General features: G+C 36.0%; 1 protein-coding gene across 7 annotated transcripts in view; it reads right to left on the minus strand.

Moving 5' to 3' along the window:
- The window catches only part of CCDC91 (coiled-coil domain containing 91), a gene marked incomplete at both ends in the record, with an annotated part of 275,982 nt that overhangs the window by 177,218 nt on the left and 72,260 nt on the right, over window positions 1-26,504 (minus strand). For 6 of the 7 annotated variants that reach the window (XM_080705459.1, XM_080705458.1, XM_080705457.1 and 3 more), the window contains one exon: window positions 23,082-23,159. The exons of the other annotated variant lie outside the window; for it this stretch is intronic. In XM_080705459.1, coding sequence (XP_080561585.1) covers window positions 23,082-23,159 — 78 coding nt within the window. The remainder of the gene's footprint in view (window positions 1-23,081; window positions 23,160-26,504) is intronic. 7 annotated transcript variants of the gene reach the window in all.

Below are 26,504 nucleotides of genomic sequence, written 5' to 3' on the forward strand. Positions count from 1 at the left end.
TGTATGTGGAAAAGCAATATCATCTGTGGATTTATGAGAGACATTAATAATAAAGTAGACTGATTTTTATGATAATAAGCAGAAATCTTTAACTATTCAAAACTATCTTAATAGAATAATACTGATATTAATAAAAGGTTCAATTCTGACCAATAGTCACAAATGTTAATCTAAAAAGGAAACATTAATGTTTAAAGTACATTTTATAGAAAAAAAATACTAAGGTGGGAAAGGCAGGTCTTCTGAAACAATAAACTTCATTTTAAAGGTTCTTATCTTTGAAGTTCTTTTTAAGATACTGCTCTTAGAAAACAATGGAATTGTGAATTGTACAGCTATGAACTTAACTACCTATGCATTAGCCTGGTAGTTTGGTTTCTATTCTTTTGGGTAGATACCTCGAAGTGATATTGCTGAACTATGGAACCAGCCAAGATGTCCATCAACATAAGAATGGATTACAAAATTATGGGATATGTACACAATGGAATTTTGCTCAGCCATAAAGAATAACAAAATTACATCATTTATAGGGAAATAGATGGAATTGGAGAACATTATGCTAAGTGGAATTAGTCACTAAAAATAAGAAATCGGATATTCTCTTTAATATGCAGAAGCTAGGGAGAAAATGGGTCATAGGAGGAACTCTAGACCAACAAGGAGAAACTATAGATGAGCACATAAGGTAACCAATTGTGGGGAATGGGAGGGGGAAAGAAGGAAATTCCCTAATGTGCATGATGTACATTCACAAACATATCAAAGTCAATCACTAAGCCCAACATGAGAAGGAGGGAGGGGGAGGGAATGGGGTGAAAATTGGGTGAGGGTCAAGTGAGTTGACCCTCTACCATCTTGTACTCCATTAAGATGTAAGAATAAAATGCACCAATAAAAAATTTTAAAAAGGAAATAATAGAATTTGTATTCTCAATGCAAAATGAAGTCTCCCCCTTCTTACTTTAATAGGCTGATTACTCAGTAACAATATAAAGGCAAGCCTTAAGTCTATAATAGAACAAGTTTTCTTGCAGGATTTCCAAGGTCTTTGGTTTTGGCATGGCTAAAAAAAAAAAAGCCACAAGAATAGCCTTGCATGCAAAATTCCGGGTGTGCCAAGGAAACTCAGAGGCACACAAGAACTATTCTCAACTACCAGCCCTTTCTCAGTCCTCCCCTGAAGTTAAGTTTAGTGGAAGGGAAAAGAAAGGACAAGCCAAGTCATTAGTTCCAAACCAATCACTAGTATCTAGCACGCTGTTAGGCCAAACCTTATTGGCAAAATCAAACATCCTCAGTTGTCCAGGAAAAATCAGATCATATGATAAAAGTTGGAATTTATGAGAATCCCTGTTCAATCAAAAACTGAAACTATAAATTTATTTCATGCTTTTGGGTTAACAAAATGGTGGAATTCATATAAAGTCAGAGTCAGGTCTCACATATCTTAACTTTTACTTTTCCCAGCTTTGAATAAAGAGTTAGCAATATCTAATGAAGGGAAAATATCCAAAGAAGAGAAAACAAAGTTGTTTCTCTCTCCTTGGAAAAGAACTTTATATAATACAAGTAATTCTACACCCTGGGAAAAACTGGTCTTCTAAATGTAATGTTCTCCCTCATAAAAAAGCACAAAACAATTCAAGAGTTGAAATAAAACACTAACAAGTGGACGCTTTTAAAAAATGAAATACAGCAGTCATGTGATACTCTAGGCTGGCATATAACCTATAGTATATACTGCTAAAATTCAAGGCAATCCTCCCCAAAAAGAATTTCAGCATAATTAGCTCTTTCAGAATATGCACAGTAGACTAACACTCTCAATAAAAGAAAAGTTGTTTAACATCAGAAATTGATTTATCAAGAATTTTACTCAATAGTTCAGAATAAATTCATTTGTCAATTTGGCACAATTTTCACTATAAATAGCAGAAATTTCATGGGCCTAATGAGTCAACTTCAGTATATCTGATTCAGTACCTTAATATTGAAGAGAAAAAAAAGGTATCAGGAAGTTCTCTTCATACATTGCTCTCCAGCTTCAGAAAACAATCTGCCCATCCCTTGCCATTTCATTATATAGTCAAGCGTTTTAAGAGCTATTCATGTGCCCGGAACTGAGTGGGTTTTGGCATCTGGATTATAATACACAGAATTAAAGATTATAGATTTAGTCAAGTTTAAGACACAAGGCCCGGAAAAAGAAAATGGATGTCTGTGTCTGTACAGCTCACTCTGGCAAAGAGTCCTGGAAATGTGTTGCCATCTATAAGGGTGAGATTTTAAAGGTATTGTGAATGGCCTGGTGTGTGCAAGCAAAACATCTGGGAAGAAAATAATGCTCTGGAGTTTGAGATGAGAACATTAAAACTAACAAACAAAAACTTTCTAGTTGCAAGATGAATATGACGACCATTAACTAATTCTCACATTACCATAAATGACTCGGCAAATGGTTAGGTCAGCCACACACAAATGGGCCAAGAACATATACCTTTGAACCATTATAGTTAATAGTTTATTTGGATGTCTGCATAGAAACATTAAACCAAACTACATTCTCTTTTTTGCTTTTTTAAGGCTTTTTGTTATGAGAGGAGAGTGGCTGGGGATTGAATCCTTTTTTATTTTTTATTCTGAAGTCGGATCTGGTTAAGTTGCTGAGGGTCTTACTAAATAGTTAAGGCTAGCCTTGAACCCATGATCCTCCTGTCTCAGCCTCCCAAGTGTAGCGATTATAGAAAACTTGCATTTTTAGTAATCTATCAACTATTTCAAAATTCAACAATGTTTTGACACTTCCATGTGATATGATTTGCCAAATACCAAATCTTTTAAGTTTAAACACCAACAAAACAAAGAAAGAATATAATATCATTCTAAAATTAAGCAAAATGAGCCAGAGCCAAGAAAATAAGATAAATGTCACTACAAGAAATGTTTAAATATTGTATATAATGGTTTCAAAAGGAAAGCCTTTGCTGGTGGTAGGCTATTTTCCCTGCCTTGTACATCCTGTATACAGTAGCAAAACAAAAATTTTAACCAAAAAATATGTTTGTATCTTACTGGTGCCAAGTTGGAGTTTTTAATGAGCTGAGCTCAAAGTGAGATAAAATAAAACAACATGTTGGAATTCACATCCAGTGCTTTCCACTCGCTATTATGGCACAGCAGCAGCAGTTCTCTCTTTGAATTTTAACACACTGAGTCAACTATTTCCCCTGGAAAAATTCTTCCCAAAAGTTATTTAGGGCAAACAGAAAAATAATTTTGAGAATGGGTAAAATTACTTTACCTCAAGTATTTATATACACTGTATTAATTGAATATAAAAAGATATTTCTGAAAAGAAAATAACAAAGCAAATGCATATGTTCAAGAGGATATTTCCTCTTTAAAAAGACATCTTATTCCTTATGCTATACAACTACGTCTATTTTAGCAAATATACCTATACTTCTATATGTGACTTTCTCTGATAGTCTCTCTGAGATATTATACCAATCCTCCACTAAAAATAATTACTTATTTATATCGCCATCCAGAAAAACAGGCATAAGTTAATAAAAATCTGGATGGAAATCAGATTCTTGTTTCTTAGGTACAGCTAAAGCTAACTTTTTTTTTGTAACTTTCAGTATGAGAGAGCAGTCCATCATATACTCCCTTAATTTTTTTCTATTTTTTTGCAGTACTAGGGGCATTCTACCTGGGAGATATACCCTCAGTCCTATTTTTTATTTTTTATTTTGAAACAGAATCTCGCTGAGTTGCAAAGGGCCTCACTAAGTAGTAGCTGAGGTTGTCCAAGAACCACGATCCTCCTGTCTCAAACCCCAAATTCTGGGATTAATGGGGAAGGCTAGGATTTATATGGTCTGTATATGGTGGAACGGGAGAGATGAAACAATGAGGGTCGCAAAGACAGTGAATAGCAAAGACTTAATTCTGTGCATTTTCACTGTAGCACTCGGTGAACAGGTAATTAGCGTTGGCTATTCACAAAACAAGAGCATCATGATTTTCAGTGTTTGAAAGAAAATTAATGAAAAAGAGTGCAGCAATTAACATGTATTTGCGTGCACAAAATAAAATTATTTGTCTACTTTAAAAAAAAAACCTTGAAGGAATAAGACAATGGTTAATAATTTCTTTGAAATAACAACAACAAAAAAAACTTAGAGAACTTTAAAAGAAATACAGATACCAAGATCCTATCTATACCTATAGATTTAGAACTTTCAAAGAAGAAACCTGTTTGGGTATATGTTTCTATTATAGCAACAGAAGTAATTTATTATGTGTGGTCAAAGCTGAAAAGCAAATAGGTTAGGTCCCCTATCAATGGCAACAACAGAAAAACCCTTAAAGCAAAAACGCATCACACTAATGTAACTACCTACTATCTCAAGAGAAGACACTTTATGTGCTGTATAGTGATACAAGATAGAGAAAACTGCACACACACGTCAATAACTAGTGAAGCCTCAGCCATTACTAGAAAATGACCATTTCAAGGGGGAAAAAAAGCTCAGTTAAACAGGAAAAGAAATATTCTTACATTGTTGTGGTAAACAATATTAGATATAGCATGCATGTGGGAAGATGTCCAAGTTCTACATTTATTTTACTGTTGTTAATTTTTGAAAGAAAAGATTTTAAAAATCATGACATAAAAGAAATAGAAATAAGCGAAATTAAGTAAACATTATGAGAAAAGTTGGCATAAGTAGCATGTTAGGTTTGTTTTAGCTTTGTTTTCTTCTAAACTTCAACAGAATTTCATATGTCCTTTTCATCATTTTGCAGTGAACTATTTATTTTGAAAATGAACAACAGAATGCTGGCTTTTAAACAAGAGGCCCAGTATTACACAGGCTGAGCCACCATTCCCATCATTTAAGTGAATATTTCAAAAAGGATTGCAACAAGATTCCATTATGAATGATGTTGAGAAGTAGACTGAGTAAGCATTCTGAGAAAGTGTAGACTAAGTAAGATACCGAGAAAGTGTTGCAATTGCTGTTTATAAAAGTTATGAGCTAGGTATAATAGTGCTAATATTTATCAAAGACTTAATGATTAGAAATACAGTATTTCTTTTAACTAAATGGCTAAAATTCTATGAACACATTCCATAGTTTATTCTCTCATTTACTGATTAAGAAACTAAAACCATACTTTAACAATTTGCCCAAGGTTACACAGTTAGTAAATAACAGAGATGGATTTCTGATCCAAGTCTATGTTAAATTAAAAATCAAGTCTCATAGTCAGTAAGCTCTAAAAATAAAAGTATTTAGCAGACTCAAAGTAGAAATTTTGGCAGACATGGAACATTCCTTCAAGTAATCATAAAGAAGTACATAAAATGTTACACATAATAACTAAAGAGATAATAAGGTAAATATTAGGACGAATAATAGAGAAAAACTTTAAATCTTATAGTTGTTTATACATGGGATTGGATTGTAGATCTTCTCTGGGAAGCTCCTGCAGTAGATGACTCAAAGTGTGTGAAAAAAGAGTTACTACTCAAAGGAAACAAAAATCCAATTTGAAAAGGGTAGTTAAGCTCTTAAATATAGGACTAATGCAAGACGAATCTGAAATTTCAATTTTTCATGAAAAGGTTAAATCATAACATGTTTTTTTTTCTATTCTTAACTCAGAAACTGCTCATCAAATGGTTTGGAAGCTTTAAAAGTGGTATTTTATTTGAATGGTGTTAAGCATACATGATAGGCTAACAAAAATTAGCAAAACTTAGTGTTTACTCTATATCTCATCATCTATGTTGAAAAAAAAAGAAAGGTACTTTGATTATTAAGGTTTAAATTGATATTTGTAATTCATTATAATTTAATTTTTTAATTAAAATCTCAAAACTTAACCTAAAGCATTAAAATTGTATAATCTCAGAAATCATTTGTGTAAAAAGAACAATCGCATTTTTTATAAAAAGAATTATAGAAGGAAATTAGCAAAGATCCAATGGTTGATGTACTTTTATAAAACAGAAGAATATAAATAAATCTTAAACTCTTGTCAATATAGTAAGAATAAAAATAACATGACCTCAAGTTTCTATTATTTCCTGAATAGTTATTATTGAAATGAAAAGAACATATGTAACTGAGTAACTATCATTTTAATTTGGATTAACGGAAAGAAGAAGGGAAAGGTGTGATTTTTTAAATGGCAAAGTGAAGAGTTAGGGGAAACTTTTACCCCAGAGAGAAAGAGAGAGCTCTTTGAAGTTAGGCCAAATTAGCGAAATAATCAAGATTTCTGCAAATTGGTAAAAGAATTTATAAAAAATTAAGATGCATTTATTCAATACAATGTATAGAAATTTGACAAGATTACTAGAAGGCTATGATTCTCAAGCTAGGGACTTCAGACATTCCTGGCCTGGTCTTACTAAAGCATAGTTTCCACGGGCTCTCAGTGGGCAGTTTCCATCTCCCCCAACATGCTAGTATAGAAGAGTATGATGCTTTCAGTAGATGAGAAACATTAGCATATCCTTTTCTATACCTTGATGCTATAGAAAGCTTAGACCATGCAATAGCAACATGCACCCAGTCTGCCATGTTTAACTCCTGCTATGCAGGGAGGTTCTGGATTGGGTAGCTGATAAAGAATGCAATCCTCCCTTCACACAAAATTCTGTATTGTGAATGGCCTGCTGTTGTGGCCTCTGCAGACAAGTGTCACTTTCTACTTATCTTAGTTTCCTGAAGCAGAAAACCTATTCCATGGAGATTTGCCAGTTATAAAACTGGACAATCTCATCTCCAAGGTGTGAATTGCAAAAGATCTGTGCGAGGTAAGCCATGTGGCCTGTCCTCTTTTACTAACAATAGTTCCAGCTCCAAAAGGAAGATTTGGTTAGGAAATCAAAGATGAACAAAATGACTGTCCTAGTCTTAACAGTGCCTAGACATAGCGTAGATGCTTTCTAATAAGGAAGGCTTACAGAAAGCCTCAAATATTACCCTTCCCAATGGGGATGACTATTATTAGATCAGAATGTGGAAAGCCGGGCATGGTTGCTCACGCTTATAATCCCAGTAAGTTGGGGGGCTGAGATAGGAAGATCGCAGATTTGCAGCTAGCTTCAGGGACATAGTGAAGCCATCTACAACTTAGTGAAACCCTGTTTCAAAATAAAAATAATAAAAGGGCTGTGGTTATAGCTTGGAGGTAGAATGCTCCTGGGTTCAATCCCCAGTGCCATACACAAAAACAAAATGTGGAGTAGACGATGCTCTAGGGCATGATCAAAAGCAATAGATTAGTTAGAAATTAAAAGGAGCTGATATCAAGGTATTTAAAAACACATTAAGATATATCAGAAACTCAACAGGGAGAGCATGAAAAGAGCCAGAAAGAGTCTTTGTGGTAATCATAAATATTAAACACAAAATATTAAACCAAGACTGAGCCTGCCCAAGAGCAAAATCTGAGTAAGTACAATGTGAGAAAAACACACTATACCAAACTCTTCCAGCCAAGTCATTAAATAATTAAGCAAACAAACAACAAAACAATAAGGGGCAGAGATTAGTATGTACTACTACAGTATATTATCTATAGTACTGAGTTTTACACATACACACACACACACACACACACACACACACACACAGAGATATGGAAAAAATAGGACAATATCCCTACACATAGGGAAAAATAAGAGAAAACAGATACTTTTTCTGACAGAATGTAGATGTCAGACTTAGCAGACAAAAAATTCAAAGCACTGATTTTTTTTTTTTTTTGGTGGTACTGGGTTCCTGAAAGCCCTTTTACCTCTGGGCTATACTCCCAGGCCTATTTTATATTTGGAAACAGAGTCTCACTAAGTTACTAAGAGCCTCACTAAGTAGATGCGACTGGCTTCGAACCTGTACATTCCTCCTGTCTCAGCCTCCCAAGTGTGGGGATTACAAGCATGCGCCACCACGTCCGGCTATTACTAAAGTTTTGTAGTATAATTTGAAGTCATGAATTGTGATGCCTCCTGCATGGTTCTTGTTAATGAGAATTGCTTTGGCTGTTCTGGGTCTTTTGTGTCTCCATATAAAGTTTATGACTGATTTTTCTAGGTCTTTGAAGATTGCCATTGGTATTTTGATAGGTACTACATTGATTCTGTAGATCACTTTTTTAGAATGGCCATTTTGATGATATTTATTCTGCCTATCCAAGAGCAAGAGAGATCTTTCCATCTTCCGAGGTCTTCAATTTCTTTCTTTAGTGTTTATAATTTTCATTGTAGAGGTATTTTATCTCTGGTTAGAGTCAAAAGAGAAAGCCTATTGAATAGGAGAAGATCTTTACCACCTATCCCTCTGACAGAGGTCTAATATCTAGAATATAAAAAAGAACTTAAAAAACTTCACACAAGGAAAACAAATAACCTAATCAAGAATTGAGCAACAAAACTGAATAGACATTTCACAAAAGAGGAGATACAAAGGGCCAAAAGATACATAAAAAACGGTCATCCTCATTACCAATCAGGGAGATACAAATCAAAACTACACTGTGGCCAGGTGTGGTGGCGTACGCTTGTAATCCCCATGCTTGGGAGGCAGAGACAGGAGGATCGCGCAGGTTCAAAGCCAGCTGCGCTGGCTTGAGACCCTGTTTCCAAATAAAAATATAAAAATTAGGTCTGGGAATGTATCCCAGAGGTAAAAGGACTTCCAGAAACCCCAGTACCACCAAAACAAAAAAAAAAAAAAAAAAAAATACTACACTGTGATTTCATCTAACCCCAATCAGAATGCCAATCATAAAAAAGTAAAATAACAATAAATGTTAGTAAGGATGTGGGAAACTCTTCTACATTGGTGGTGGGATTGCAAACGCATTCAGCCAATATGAAGATCAGTGTGGAGAGTCCTGAGAAAACTGGGAATGGATCTACCATATGATTTCTCCATACCACTACTTGGGTATCTTTCCAAAGGGGTTGAAACCAGAGAACTACAGTAATATATGCTATATCCATGTTCATAGCAGCACAATTCGCAATAGTCAAACTAGGGTACTAATCAAGGTGTCCATCCACAGATGAATGGATTACAAAATTATGAAAAATACACAAAATTAAATTCTACTCAGCAATAAATAAAAATTTAAAAAATCATTTGAAAGAAACTGAAAGGACCTAGAAAAAAATTATGCTAAGTGAGATTTGTCAATCACAGAGAGTGAAGAGACATATGTTTTCTTTAATATGTGCAGGATAGGGAGTAATTGGGATACAAGAGAGCCTTTAGATGATGAGGGAATACCTCAGGGCAGCCAGGAATAAGATATAAGGGTAGGAGTGGAGAGGAGGACATAGGTTCATTAATAGAAATACTACCATAGACTATGTGTACATGTGAATATACACCAACACCAATGTGGGTATTCTGTATTGAGAGGGAAGGAAATTGGGGGGCACCAAGAGCATGTGCTGTCATTGTCAACATGATTTACATTATGATGTGAGACTACACTGTACCAATAAAAGCACAAAATTAAGAAAGAAAACTAAGCTGAAAGAATAAAAGAAAAATATGATGATATTTCTCACAGAATATACAATATTGATATGGAAAAATTTTTTAAAAGATACAAAGAGAAATTTAGGAATCAGTAAAATAGCAAAAGTGAAAAACTGGACAGTGGTATTAAGCAGTAAGTTTGAACTAGGAGAAAAAATTGGTAGATTTGAAGAAATATTGAAGATTATGTAATTAGAAGATGTATAATGAAGAAAAATTAACAGCGCCTCAGAACAATATAAGAATCCATTAAATAAACTACCCAGCCTCAGAAAGTGAAGAGTCCTAAGTTTACTCTGATACGTGAAAGATAGAAGAAAAATATGAAGCATGGAGGACTTCAGGCAAATGAGGAAAGAAAAGAATAGAACTGTGGATAAGTTTTGAGGAGGCAATGAGGGAAGGGGGGAAAATCAGGCTTGGGGAAGGTACAGTCCAAATAAGGTCTGTCCATACAAGAAATTTTCACTTTCAATCTCACTAACATGTATAGGCACAGAGGAAATGGGAAGGGAGTATATGGAGAGAATACTAAGTGATGTGTGCATTCTTGTTTGTATAAATTTGAATCTCATTATAATGTACAGTTATACTGTACCAATAAAAGTATAAAAATTAGGTCTGGAAGTGTATCCCGGAGGTAGAAGGACTTCCAGAAACCCCAGAACCACCAAAACAAAAAAACACAAAACAAAACAACAACAACAACAACAAAACTACACTGTGATTTCATCTAACCCCAATCAGAATGCCAATCATAAAAAATATCTCTACCTGGAGATAGCATGATCCTGTATGCAAGAAAGATTCCTTAGATAAAGAATCCACTAAAAACTATTGTAGCTAATAAGTATACAAACGCATTTTGCAAAACTGAATCTCTTATTATATGCTAGCAAGGAACAATCTGAATATGAAAGTAAGAGAAAACTCAAGTTATAAGACTTCCAACAATCAAATGCCTACTAAAAACTGTTGGAAAAATAAAGATACAAATAAATATAAAAATATTTCAATACAGGTGCAGTGACACAAATCCCAGTCCATGGGAGGCGGAGGCAGGAGGATCACAGGATGAGCAACTTAGCTAGACCCTGTTTTAAAATTTAAAAAAAAGATAGGGCTGGGGATCTAGTTCAGAAGTAGAATTCTTCTGCATTTAAACCCCAGTACCCAAAGGAAAAAAATATTTTAATATTGTGGACCAGAAAACTATGAAAATCCTAAGTGGAGTTGTTAAGAATGTTCATGCATATTCTAAAATTAATGTGGAAATGGAAGGAACATAAAACAGCTAAAATAATTTTGAAAAGGAAGGATATTACACAACTCACACTTTCTGATTTTGAAACATACTACAACACTACTTAAATCTAACAGTATAGTGCTGACAGGACATAGTTGAATAGAAAGTCAAAGCTGGGCATGGTGGCACTCACTTGTAATCCCAGTACTTGGGAGGCTGAGAAAAGAGGATCCCAGGTTCACAGCCAGCCTTAGCTACTTAGTGAGGCCCTCCACAACTTAGTGAGATCCTACTTCAAAAACAAAGAAAACATAGGGCTGCGAGTGTAACTCGGAGGTAGAATGTCCCTGGGTTCAATCGTTGGTGCTGAAAAAAAAAAAAAAACAGTCCAGAAATAACCCATCACATATATGGCCATCTGATATTTCAACAAGGATAACAATATGATTCCAACGGAAGAAATGGCCCTTTCAATAAATGATGCTGACAACTGGCTACCTGCATGCATGCAGAACAGAGTTGCATTCTTCTGCCTATCATACACAATAATTAATTCAAAAGTGACCAAAGATCTAAATGTGAAATCAAATCTGCCAAAATGGCTAAATTTTTAAATGAAAATAGAAAACTAGGATACAGAGAAACTGGAACCAACAATTACTGCTGGTGGAAATATAAAATGGGACAGCTGGAAACATCATAGGGGTTCCTCAAAATGTTAAACATAGAGCAATCATATGACTTTAATTTCTACCCTCAGGAGAAATTACACTGTGTGTGCACTCAGGAGAAATAAGATCAGATATCCATGTAATATTATTCATAATAGCCAAAAAGTGGAAGCAACTCAAAATGCCCATCAACTGATGGATGGATAAATAAAATGTGGTATAGGCATTATAATATAATGTTTGGCAATAAAAAGGAATAAAGTACTAATACAATTGGAAAAATGGTTGAAACTTGAAAATACTATGCTAAGCTAAAGACTATTAATTACATAATTGTATTTATATCAAATATCTACAAAATGTGAATTTACAGAGACATTATACAGTTCCTAGAGCTAGAGGGCTATAGTTGGAGGGAATAGAAAGTCACTATTAATAGGTACATAGTTTGATATCTGGGTTATGAAAATGTTCTAAAGTTAGACTGTGGTGATGATTGCACAATTATGTGAATATATAAAAATTACTGAAGTTTATGATCTGGGAATTTTGTGATAGGAAATTATATCTAAAACCTGTAAAAACAAAGATTACTAAAGATTATCATCACCCAACCTTAAATCAATATACATGAGAAACTTTACTTTGTTGTGCTCATTTCTAGGTACTACTTTGGGTTCTTGGAAATCACAGTGATTAATGGAGAAAAGCATTTTCCACTAAATTTTAAATTGATTACCATTTCTGAAATACATGTATGAAAATGTGAGCTGGCTCCAAATGGCTTTAATGATTTAGAACCCTGTATTTAAACTTTGTTTAATAATGTTTTAAGCTTTATCATGGGGTAGGACATAAAAAAGGAGTAATTTGGAATATTCAGAACAAAAACATCACCGCATTACTAGTGTCAGCATTTGGCCCGTTCAAGTAAACTGCAGAACCCTGGCTTCCTTTTATTTTCTTTACTCTCCTGTTTACAGTAACGTTTTTATAAATTTCCCCTTACATAGAGAACCACATCACACAACACTGGAATTTCTGCCTCAACAGTCAGACATAACTTAGAGAACTTAAAAGGCAAAGGCAAGTCTATTTGCCCCTGTTTTTGCTTTTCTCTTTGTTCTTTTCTGGTGTTCCAGATTCCTTCATCATTTCCTTTGTTTTAAAAAATAATTTTCTTCTTTTAGAAAAAAGAAAATCTGAGTGTATTATCTCTCATTATTGCTAGTTGTTTATTTTTATTTGTACATGGATGATACATTCGCACAGTGCTTGGTGCGCCCTCACCCCGCTTCCCCTCCCACTCCCAACAGTGAGTGTCCAGGTTGACCATGCTGCATTCACACTTAGGCACATATTCGAATGTAGCTCCTCCATTAATCAACCCCAGCCTTCTTCCCCTCCTACCCTTCCTTTCTTGCTTTGTTGAGGTTTCCCCTCCATTATCTGGAGTCCCACTGATATCCTTAATACTTCCTAATTTGGGAATATTAGAGAAAACATATGTCCCTTCTCTTTCTGTGCTTGGCTGATCTCACTTAACATAAAAATAAAACTATGGCACTAGCATATTTAGAAAGAATATATTCAATATTGCCACATTCTTTTGACAAAAAGTGGGTGTTTACCATTATTTTCTACTGTTTTTAGTGCGTTTATAAAATTGAATTGTTGCCCTTTGCTGATAGTCTATATATCTAAAATAATGTGTTCAGAAAACAGAGATCTTTATACATATTGAAAAACTGGTGAAAGTTTTGTTATTTTGAGAATCCAAAAATAAAGTATTACTTTTCCTACTGAAATAAAAAAGTTTCTTTAGCCATTATTTCAGGGAGATATGTTTTGACAAATTCTAGTAGTTTTCTTTAATCTGATAACATGCTGATTCCCCACCACCACTTTTTCCAGAAGTATTTTTTACTGAATATCAATTATAGTTCTTTTTCTGATACTTCTATTTCTTCTGGCCTTGGTGGCTTCTGATGAAAAACCTACTATCATTCTAATTATTTATCTCCAACAGGTAAAATTGCTATCTTTTTCTGATTACTGCCACGATTTTAAAGTTTTCTTTAGTTATGGGAAGTTGGGCACAGAGGTATTTGTCAAGGTCTCCAGAGAAATAGAATCAATAGGATGTATATTAATATAGAGGTTCCTTTCCATTAAATAGCATATGCAATTTTTAATTCTGTCAAGTTAAAAATATGCACTGAAGGATGCAGGCTGCAGAATCAGGGAAAGACAGATGTCATAAAGGATGTCATAATGATGTCTAAAGAATGTCATAATTAGACCCAAAGAAAAGATGATACCATTTGAGTCAGCCCTTTGGCAGAATCCCTTCCAGCTGGCTTGAGGAAAGCCAATCACTGGCCTTGGACTAACTGAATGCTACCACCTACATTATGAAAGTTAGTTTGCTTTACCAGACTCCACAGCTTTAAATGGTACTCTTATTCCAAAACACATTTATGCAGAAATATCCTAAAAGTGACCAAAATAGGGTAACCAGACCCAATCATGTTGATATAAAATCCAGCATCATAATGTGCCTTGGCATAAGTTCTTGATTTGTTCTTTTGATTTTAACATATTTGAAACTCGCCCAACTTCTTGAATATGTGGTCCCATTATGTTTACCAAATTTGGAAAATTTTCAGCTACTATTACTTTGAATTTTTTCAATCTTCACCTTTCTCTCCTCTCTTTTCTTCACCTTTCTCTCCTCTCTGGGAATATGATGTCAAAAATTTTAAAGTTTTTGTGACAATCCCACAGGTTCCTAAGTCCCTTTTCATTTGTTTTAAATGCTGTTTTATATTATCTATGTTCAAAGTAGATGATTTCTATTCTCTATTTTCAAATTCATAAAATATTTTGTTAATTCTTCAATTAGTTGTACAGGCCATCCCTAAGATTTGTGTTTTTGTTTAATTTTGTTTATGATAATTTAAACTTTTAAAATTTCTACTTGGTGGTGGTTCTTTATATAGTCTATTAATTTGCTGATAGTGTATGTGTAGAGGTACTGGGGATTGAAACCAGAAGATTCTACCTCTGAGCTATATAGCAACAATTTCTGTTGTTTTGTTTTGTTTAGGCAAGGATCTCACTAGGTCGCTAAGAGTCTTGCTAAGTTGCTGAGGCTGGTCCTGAACCTGTGATCGTCTTGTTTCAACCTCCCAAGTAGTGGAATTATGGGTGTATGCCAATATGCTGAGCTTTGTTGACATTTTTTGGAATTTTCTATTTTTCTATATGTTTCCCGTATGTTCACAAGTGCTTGCTAGACCATTTTTATGATAAACTTTGTCAGAAGTATAAAATTCTTGTCAGACATTGGTATCATTCAACATGAGATTTTTTCTTGGAACTGATAATGGGTTTTTATTAAATTCCAGATGGAGAATATCTTACTTTAGGATACAGCCTCTGAGATGGCATCACTACAGTGAGCAAAGGGAGAATCTCAAGGCAAGTTAGACATTCAAAACCACACAGCCTCTACTGGCACAGAACAAGGGGTACAAGGACCTCCTTTTATGGCTCAACATGTTGGAGGTTCAGCCTCCACTGACATCGCCCTGGCCATGAGGAATAAGGATGCCACATTATTACTTGCTATGTAGCCTCAAATGAAACGGGAGAGGGTATCCCTATTACCAACAATTAATAGTGAAAGTCTGGATTCCCATTACACATCCCTTGATAGCTGCACAAGACGGGAGAGGAGAAGTGTCTCATCAAATCCAGCTGAGGTGGAAATCTAATCTCCTCCCATGGCCAAAATAAAACTGAGTGGGAAGGGGACTTACAGCTCAGTGTGGACAAAATGTCCTATCTTTACCCCAAAGCCTTCTCCATCAGCCCAGTAAGGAAAAGAAAGGGTACCTCATAATAGCCTGGAAAAGACTGAAGTCTAAATTCTCTAACAAGCTATTTATTTTTGGTAGAGGTAGGGTTAGTTTCAATTTTTTTTCTATGGTGTTTAGTGATGGGAGAATGGCTATTATCTACCATTCTTGCTAAATGGAGGCTTTCCTGGTCTTTTAGCCAAATAGAGTAAATTTTTGTATGTATCCTTTGGTATTTCTGAGCAGATCACTTCTTCAGCACCTCATCTGGACCAAATAAGTAAAAAAGAAAGCCAGGGAACCCAATACAATATGGTTACTTAGGTCACATGGGTCCTAGCCAGGGTGCTTTCTTCTGTCTAACTCTCAGGGACTCATGCCTGTTTTATATGTGATATCTAGGAGGTTTTTAGCAATATGAATTTAGTAGGAAAAATTAGGAAAAGTATATATTTTCATATTTTTGAAAGTAGAAACTAGCATAAAATAATTTATCTTCCTCTGCATTCTTTTTTGAAGTTTTCATTTCTTCTTTTACTTTACTTGGTATTTCTCCTTTTCTCTTCTAATAAATTGATTATTGAATTTAATAAACAATATCTAAACCCAACATGGACAGGAAAAATATGTATAATTTCATCTCATCTAAGATACCCAGAAGGATGTAAGAAGCCTTAAGGTTAGGAAGACTGGTAGGATGGTAGCAAATTTCTCTGTTCTAGTTACATATCTGAGTAAACACTTGATAAAAGTGTAAAGACCTGAAGACTGACATGCCAAGGAAAGCTGTAGTGTTAGTTAGGTTGCTTCCTTCCTGAACAGGGGTGTACAATGTAGAATATATACAGATGCTCCTCAACTTAAAATGGCCTTACATTCTGAAGAATCCATGTAATCTTAAAATATGGTAAATTAAAAAATGCATTCAATACTCCTAACCTATTTAACATCCTAGCTCAGCAACATGGAACACTGCAGAGTACTGGTTGTTTACCCTCATGACCATGTGGATGATCAGGAGCTACAGCTCCCTGCTGCAGCTTGGCACTAGGAGAGAATTAGTGTCACACTGCTATTGCTAGCCTAGGAAAAGATCAAAATTCAAAATTCAATAATAGTTCTAACTGAAGTGGACCTAATTGAGCCATCATGAGTCCATCCACTGGAACAAGGATTTGAATGTTCTGTTCAATTCTATACCTACCACAGCACTCAACATAAAGAAGGCAGTCAATAATAAATGTTGAAAGCCGGGCATGGTGGTCCACGCTTGCTTGTAATCCCAGCATCTGGGAGGCTGAGACAGAAGGATCGCAATTTGTGGACAACCTCAGCTACTTATGCCCTTTGCAACACACTGAGACCCTGTTTCAAAATAAAAAATAAAAAATAGGGATGGGGGTGTAGCTCAGAGGTAGAATGTCCCTGGGTGGTACCATCCCAGTACTGCCCCCCCTATATATATATATATATGATGAACTAAGGAATAAACAAAGCCCAATAAATTTTCAATATTAGCAATAGTAATGCAGTATTTTTGTTTCCTTTTGAGACATGTAATGATTTATGAATTCCCCATCATTACTGAAAAGTAACTTGCTGTCTCAAAAAGAAAAAAGGACAGAAATATATTAAAATTATCACATGAACTTCTAATATTTGAATCTAAGATGAAAATATATTATTTTTCTTGTTTTAAAAAGAGCCACAGTGTCTAGAACCTCATCAAGAGCCAACAGAATGGGAGAAGATTTTGCCACCTATCCCTCCGATAGAGGACTAATATCTAGAATATACAGAGAACTCAAGAAACTCAACACTAAGAAAACAAAGCATCCAATAACAAAATGGGCAAGTGAACTAAATAGACACTTCACAAAAGAAGAAATTCAAATGGCCAAGAAATGCATGAAAAAATACTCAACATCATTGACAATCAGAGAGATGCAAATCAAAGCTACACTGAGATTTCTCCTAACTCCAACTAGAATGGCAATCATTCAAAATACAAACAACAATAGATGCTGGCGAGGATGTGGAGAAGTGGGAACTCTAAGACATTGTTGGTGGGATTGCAAATTAGTACAACCACTTTGGAAAACTGTATGGAGAATCCTCAGAAGAATGGGAACAAATCTACCATTTGATCCAGCAATACCACTACTGGGTATCTACCCAAAAGAAAAGAAACCAAACTACCAAAGTAATGCATGTGTATCTATGTTCATAACTGCACAATTCACCATAGCCAAACTATGGAACCAGCCAAGATGTCCATCAACAGATGAATGGATTACAAAACTGTGGATTATGTACACAATGGATTTTTACTCAGCCATTAAAAAAACTCAATTACATCATTTTCAGGGAAATGGATGGAACTGGAGGACATTATGCTAAGTGAAATTAGTCAGTCACAAAAAATAAGAAATTAGATGCTTTCCCTAATATGTGAGAGTTAGGGAGTAATGGGTCATAGACGGAACTCTAGATGAAAAAGAAAATCCTATGGAGGAGCAAACAAGATAACCTAAAGGAGGAGAAAGGAGGGGGGAAGAGGAAAATCTCTAAAACACACAATGTACTTAAATATATCGAAGTCAACCACTAAGCTAAGCAAGGGAGGGAGGAAAGGGGAGGGAATGGGGTGGGAATTGGGTAGGGGTTAAATTAGTAATGTGTGCATGTCTCTACACACAAGTTTTTTACCCCAATATGATGTATGAATATAATGCACCACTATATAAAAAAAGAAAAGAAAAATAATTTGGTTTTCCTCAAAAAAAAAAAATTAAATAAAAAGAGCCACAAACTAAAACTAACACTTATAATAAAGACATGTAATCTACCAAGAAAACACTGCTTATTTCTACAATATGAAATATTCTCTAATTTTTATATATGTGTATATATATATATATTTATATATATATACCTAAATTTGTATGTATCTAAATTGTATATGTCTAAAATTTTAATTCTTTTCACTCTTTGACTCAGAGAAAGGGATAACTCAAAATAAACTGTATCAATGTAAAACTTTCCCCAAACTCAAAAACTTTATATTTAGTATATAGCAGAATTCACATTATAAAGAGTACCAATAATCACTGTTATAAAATACCAGACATTAGTCAGGTGTGGTAGCGTATGTTTGTAATCCCAGTACTTGGTAGGCTGAGATAGGAGGATGCAGGTTTGCAGCCAGCCTCAGCTACTTAGCAAGGCCCTTCACATCATAGTGAAACCCTATTTCAAACAATAAAGAAAAAAAATAGGATTAGGGGTGGAGCTCTGAGGTAAAATGACCCTAGGTTCAATTCCCATTACCACACACAAAAAAACCAGACATTTTTAATTAACTGCCTAAATACCTTCTATACTAAATATGGTCAAAAACATGGCTTTTCATGCCAAAATATCTAAGCATATACTTTTAATACTTTAGGCTCAAAAAGCAATTTTTACTTAAACTAATTCCTGATCTACTTCTTTTACAAATTTTATCCAAATGAGTTCTTATAGAAAACACTTGACATTAAATTATCAACTAAAATCACATTAACTTCTGCCAAGTATAATTAAGTTTAATCAGCAGTAAAACATGTCTGTACCTATATCAAGGCTTTTATATTTACTGCAATAACAACAAAAAATAAACTAAATGTCAATCTATGCACATAAGACAAATTTTAATATATTCTCACAGTGAAATACTAAAGAACAACAAAAAAAATGGAATAAGCTCACATGTACTACCATGAAAATATCTTGTTTTTTGGGTTTTTTTGGTGGTACTGGGGTTCCTGGAAACCCTTCTACCTCCAGGCTACACTCCCAGACATCTATTTTTATATTTTTATTTGGAAACAGGGTCTCTTAAGCCAGCAAGGCTGGCTTTGAACCTGCATGATCCCACCTCCCAAGCATGGGGATTACAAACGTGCGCTACCACGCCCAGCGAAAATATCTTTTTTAATAAAGTTTTATTGATGCATTGTAGTCATACATCTCAATGGGATAAAAAAAAAAAACTTGTGAGGGTATACATGCACTCATCACCCAATCAGCCCCTACCCAATCTCTAACCCCTTCCCTCCCACTCCCAACTACCCATGCTTGGCTTCCTGATTGACTTTGATATGTTCAAGTACATCATGTGTTTTAAAGAGTTTCCCTAATCCTCCCTCTTATCCCCTCAGATATGTCACCTTCATTGTTCCTCTATAGGGTCCCTTCTTCATCTAGAGTTCCTCCTGTTATACCCATTTCTCCCTAATATTTTGCACATTAAGAAAAGCATCTGATTTCTTATTTTTGTGACATTTCACTGTAAATATCATAATTTTTTGGTCCCTAATGGCTGGGCAAAATTCCATTGTGTACATATCCCATAGTTTTGAAATCCACTCATTCACTGAAGGACATCTTGGCTGGTTCCACAGTTTGGCAATGATGAACTGTGCAGCTATGTACATGGTTGTTCATGCATTAGTTTGATATTTTGGTTTTCATTCTTTTTGGTAGACACCCAGAGGTGGTATTGCTGGATCATATGGTAAGTTCATTTTCCTTCTTCTGAGGATCTTCTATACTGTTCTCCAAGGTGGTTGCACCAACTTGCAATCCCACCAACAATGTATTAGAACTTCTATTTCTCCACACTTATTCCCACTTACTGAAAACCTGAAAGCCAAAGGTGAGTAACTTTGACAGGATGATCCACTCACAACCAATTTTTTCTTTAAATAGAGGTCACTTGGATCTGGAAATCTGGTAAGAGATTAGGTGAGGCAGCAGCAGCTTCTATTGCTTCCTGGCCACAGAGTTGAGGAAACCCGCTGGCCCTTTGCTATGAAGCAAGCCCCAGTTCCAGGTCTGCCATACAACAGGCACCAGGCCCTCCCTTGCTGGCTCCAGACCCAGCCTCGCCCCCCAGGCAGGCTCAGGGCCAGGCCCACTGGCTCCTAAATCAGCCTCGCCTCGCGGCAGGCTCTGGGCCCCACCTGCTAGCTACTGAATTGACCCCTCCACGTGCCAGGCTCTGGGCCCAGTCCACTGGCTCCAGACCCGGCCTCCCTGCCTGGCAGGCTCTGGTTCCTGTTACTGTGACATTTACAGAGGTTCCCATTTTTCCCTCCACATATATTTTAGTAGGAGAAAACAGCACGTGTCATTTGTAGAACCTGAGAGCCCAATTCTCTAGTAGCAATGGGTTTTATCTCCCCACTGAAAGTGGAGGCTCACAGCTTCATCATGGAGAGTGGGATCCACTGCTCCAAGAACACCCTGACCCTTGGCACAGCGCAGAGGAACACAGCGGCCATGAGCTGAGGTCTCCCGGGACACCGGGAGACTGCAATATGGGCAGCAAGAACAGTCTACTTTTGGGGAGATATTTTAAAAAATTCAAAGTGGATTGGATTGGATCTGTCTGCTTCTCCCGAATACTGGCTGCTGCCACTGCCATTTTGGTTCGTCTCCGCAAACCTTTTTCTTACATAGCATGTTGTTCAGAATTCCTGAGAATGTGGGGCAGGAACAGTCTACTTTTGAAGAGATTTCTTCAAAAATTCAGGTGGATTTGGTTGGATCTGTCTGCCTCTCCTGAGTACTGGCCACCGCCGCTTTCTTGATCTCTCCTAGAGTATGTTGTTGTTAAGTATTCCTGTGCATGGGTGGCAGGAGCGGTCTGCTTTCTGATCTCTTCTGGGATATCCCTCCGAAAATCATTTTCATGCAGTGGCGAGCACCGCGCTGCAGTCTTGCCTCTAATTCCGCCATTTTCCACTCTCTCTTATATTGTCCAGGGTTTCTCAGGGGGATGCATATATTATTCAGCCACTGCTAACCATCACCGCTGCAGCCAGGGTCGCTCCCGCCATTTTCCTCCCTCTTCAATATTTTTTAATAAAAGAAAACAGTACGTCTATTTTGCAGGAGTTGGGGTCCCAAGTACTTAGTAGCAATGTGTTTCATCTCCTGGCCAAGAGCAGAGGCCTACAACTTCACCATGGAGAGCGGGTTCTGCTGCTCCAAGAGCACCCAGCACCCAGGCCCAGCACTGCACAGAGGAGCCCAGCGGCCAAGAGCACCCTTGTTTCCCGGGACACATGGCACCGGCCGACCTGACTATGCAGGGCTCCATCTGACGCAGCCCGGACATTTTTTCTTATATAGTATGTTGTCTAGAGTTCCTGAGCATGTGGGGCAGGCGCAGTCTACTTTCGGGGAGATTTCCTCAAAAGTTCAGGGTGGATTAGAATGAACTTACCTGCCTCTCCCTGATACTGTCCGTTGCCACCACCACCATCTTGGCTCCTCCAGAGCATTTTTCTTACATAGTATGTTGTCCAGAATTTCTGAGCAGGTGGGGCAGGAGCAGTCTTTTTAGGGGGGAGATTTCTCCTACAGTTCAAGGTGAGTTGGACTGGTTTTATCTACCTCTCCCGAATAACAGCCACCGTTGCCCCCACCGTCTCCACCATCTTGGTCCGTCTCTTCTTTTTTATATTTTAGCTAGGAAGTCATGGCTATAAATGTCTCTATATATTGTCTCAATCAGATAGTAAACAAAAATGAGTTTCTCAGAGGAACGCCTGTCCTATTTGGCCACCGCCAGCTATTGTTGCTGCAGCCGCAGTCACCACTGCGACCGCAGCGGCCGCCATTTTCCAGGCCCATAAAAATAACTTGAAGGCAAATAGACTAGTTTAAAGAAGAAAGAAAAATCTCAATTGAGCAGGCTAACATTTTTTGTAAAAGCAAGTCAGAACTAGGAAATATGACATGAGCTTGTATGCATATAAATATGGAGAAATCCCCTCTAGATAGATGCACAGCAAGCCACCAGTAGTGATAACCTCTGGAGAGAAATGCTTTATTTCAGCAAGAATATATTCTCCCACTGCTTGTAACTAAGCAATGATTTAATATAAAATTTAAGTTGAAAACAATTAGAAAGTAAAGTAGATTTATTTATTTATTTATTTATTTATTTATTTATTTATTTATTTTGGTGGTACTGGAGTTCCTGGAAGCCCTTCTACCTCTGGGCTACACTTCCAGACCTATTTTATACTTTTTTATTTTTGGAAACAGGTCTCTTAAGCCAGCATGGCTGGCTTCAAACCTGCGCGATCCTCCTGTCTCAGCCTCCCAAGCACGTGGATTACAAGTGTGTGCCAGCACACCTGGCGGAAAGTAGTTTTAAATGATCAAGTTTATATAGGTATAGAATCAAAAGATAGTCATTTAAATAATTATGAATACCATATCAATTTTACTATACACCCATGATATTGGACATATATAATAATTAGTTATTATGGTATCAAATCTAGTTTGTTTAGAAATAAAAAGGATATATAATATTATTGTTCAAGTTCATATCATGCCTTAATTTTTTTCTATAACATAGAGATGAAACCACATTTTAAACAAAAAAGCATACCCTGTATTATTCTATCTTCAGACTTCTATACCTGGAATTACAGTCTCCAATAATCTAAGTTAAACAAATACAAAACAATTATCTATTGCTATCTTGTTATCCACCAAGTATGATTTCAATGAACCTCTGTTGTTATACTGAAAAGAATCTAAAACCAAAATAAGGCCACATACTAAGCCTATAAGTTGTATATGTTTGTACATTCCTATGTGTGTAAGTTTTACTAAAGTTTTCCAAGGTTTAATATAATAAACAAAATCAAATATCTACCTTGTATTCATCCACAATAATGCTAAGGGCTTCGTGACCAGCTTTCCTCATATCTTCCAATTCTTGTTTATGTTTTTCCTGAAAAAAAAAAAAAGAAATTAAATCCATGATTTTTTCTTCTGTTTTGTTTTCAAAATAATAAAACCATGGACTTTTGTTGCCATGAATGACTGGGCAGTTTGTAATACATGCCTACTCTCATACGAACCTCTGCGATCCTCCTGTCTCTGCCTCCTAAGCAATGGGATTACAAGCGTGCACCACCATGCCCGGCAGAAATAAATTTTTTTCATTGGTGTTGGGGGTTGAACTGAGGGGTATTCTGGGTTGAAAAACGTATTTAAAATATGTTCTACTTAGAAATATTGGGAAGTTAGGTACAGGGGAATACACCTGTAATCTCAGTTCTTAGGAGGCTGAGACAGGAAAATAGCAGATTTGAGGTCAGCCTCGACAACTTAGGAGGCTATCAGTAACTTAATGAGACTGTTTCAAACTAAAAATAAAATAGGGCTGGGGGTGTAACTCAGAGGTAATTGCCCCTGGATTCAATCCCCAGTCATGTGAATGCATACAAATGCACACACACACACACACACACACACACACACACACACACACACACAGATTGTGAAAGCATGAACACAAGAAGGAATTACAGGGAAACAATGAGAAAGGAACACATTGCTGAGAGGTGAGATAACAGAAGGCAGGGTACTCTCCCTTCAGTCATTTCAGTGAAAAACTTGATTTTTCTCTACTAATCTACCAGTTGCTGGTAACAAAAATTAAAATTTAAAAATTAAAAACTTGAAATCATTTGTATTTTTTTTTCTTTCTTCCTTTCAAGGAGCCATCACAAATCCTTCAGAAAAATCTATGCATGATTTTCACTTTCAGTTCTATAACAAACTTGCATATAACTGCGTGCCAAGCATTGTTCAAAGCCCTTCACACATAGTTGCTCCTCTAACTTATTTAAGCCTATCAGGTCATCTGGTGATACAATGTCTGAAGAACGCCACATCTTCCTGCTCCTGGTATGGACTGGAGAAGGTGACCACACCAGGTGACTGTGACACTACCTTTGTTGCTGAAATTCCCTCTCCAGCCAAGCAGTCAGGACAACCTGGTTAAAGCTTAATCACAATCACAGTGTGCGATGTGATCTATAGCAAAGCAGAAATTATTCATGTTGTTCTTAAATCACACACAGTAGTACCAGACCCATAAGAGGCAAGTATCTGCTGAACAATGAAACATCACACATATGCCAAAAATTTCCAAAGATACGGGAGGAGAGCAAAGGTAGATAAAGAGAGACTACATATGATCAGTGTACACTGTATGCAGGCGTTGAAATAATCAAACTGAACCCCAGAAATATTTAACCCATTAAGTCCTAATATCCCTATAAGAGCTACAAATATACCCCTTATGGTGACTTTGAAATAAACATGTGTTTAGAGAATTTCTTTTGAGAAATAGGTAAATGATGAGAAAGTTTGAATATCTATAAAAATATGTATGAAAAATATAAAGACATATATAATGATATATAAATTCTAGGTAATGATTTCCAACTGATTTGTTACTATTTTTATAATGTGCTTTTATTGATACATTATAGTCTCATACCATAATGTAAATCACATTGACGACATACATGCACTTAAGCACATGGTACCCTTCCCCATCTTCCCATTTCCCCCTTCTCAATACAAAGTACTGAGACTGATGTTGGTATATTCACATATGTACACATAGTACATCTGTACTACAGTAGTATTTCCATTAATGAAACTCTCTTGACTCCACTGAGGTTTCTCGTCCATTGTCTAGAGTCCCTCTGGTATTCCAATTACTTCTCCAGCTTGCCCATATTAAAGAAACTATATGACCCTTCACTTCTGTGATTTGCTAATCTCACTTAACATAATGTTTTCCAGGTCCTTCCATTTTCTTGCAAATGACATCATTTTGTTCTTCTTTATTGCAGAGTAGAATTCCATTGTATATATTTACCATAATTTTGTAAATAATTCATCTGTCGACATACACTTAGGTTGAATCCATAATTTAGCTATTGTTAATTGTGCTTCTATGGGGTCTGCATATATTATTGTAATTCTCTGTTTTCAACCCCTTTGGAAAGATACCAAAGAGTGGAATAGCTGGATCATATGGTAGATCCATTGCCAGTTTTCTAAGTAATCTCCACATTGATCTCCATAGCAGCTGAACTAAGTTTGAAATACCACCTGAGGATATGGGTACAAGATTCCTTTACCCATATCCTCACCAACATTCATTGTCATTTGACTTCTTTATGATTGCCATTCTGATTGGAGTTAGATGGAATCTCAGTGTAATTATGATTTGCATCTCCCTGACTGTCAATGATCCTGAACATTTTTCCATGTCTCTACTGGCCATTTGTATCTCTTCATTTTTAAAGTGTCTATTCAATTCAAATGCCCATTTCTTGATTGTTTGTTTGTTGTTTATTTATTTATTTATTAGTGTGAAGTCTTTTAAGTTCTTTGTATATTCTAGATATTAGTCCTCTATCAGAGGGATACCTGGCAAACTTCTCCCATTCCATAAGCTTTCTCTTTAGACTCTTGATGGGTTCCCTTGATGTGCAGAAACTTTTTCATTTGATGCCATCCCACTTATTAATTCTTGTTTTAATTTCATAAGCTTTGGGAATCTTGTTAAAGAAGTTTCTACCTGTGCCTATATAGTGAAGTGTTGAACCTATGCCATCTTCTAGTATCTTCATAGACTCTGGTCTAACTACCAGGTCTTTGATACACCTTGAGTTGACTCCTGTGCAGGGTGAGAGGTAAGGATTTAGTTCCATTTTCCCAACACCATTTGTTGAATACGTTGTCATTTCTTCAGTACATGTGTTTGCCACCTATGTCAGAAATGAATTGGTTACAGGTGTATGGATTTGTTTCTATATCTCCGATTCTGTTCCATTGGTCTATATGTTCCATTGGTCTACTGTTTTGATGCCAATACCATGCTGTTTTCATTACTATAGATCTGCAGTATTATTTAAAGTCAGGAGTAGTGATGCCTACTGCATGGTTCTTATTGCAAAAAACTGCTTTGGCCTTTTGTTTCTCCATATGAAATGTATGGCTTATTTCTCTGAGTATACAAAAATTACATTGGTATTTTGATAGAGACTGCACTGACACTGTAGATCACTCTTTGTAGAATGGCCATTTCCATAATATTTGTTCTGCCTATCCAAGGGCAAGAGGGAGTCATCTTTCCATTTTCCAAGATCTTCTTTGATTTCTTTCTTTAGTGTTTTATAAGTTTCATCATAGAATTCTTTTACCTCTTTGGTTAGGTTTGTTCCTAGTTATTTTATTGGTTTTGAGGTTATTGTGAATGAAAGAGCTT

The sequence above is a fragment of the Muscardinus avellanarius genome (assembly GCF_963383645.1).
Source record: "Muscardinus avellanarius genome assembly, chromosome: 11".
Lineage (NCBI taxonomy): Eukaryota > Metazoa > Chordata > Mammalia > Rodentia > Gliridae > Muscardinus > Muscardinus avellanarius.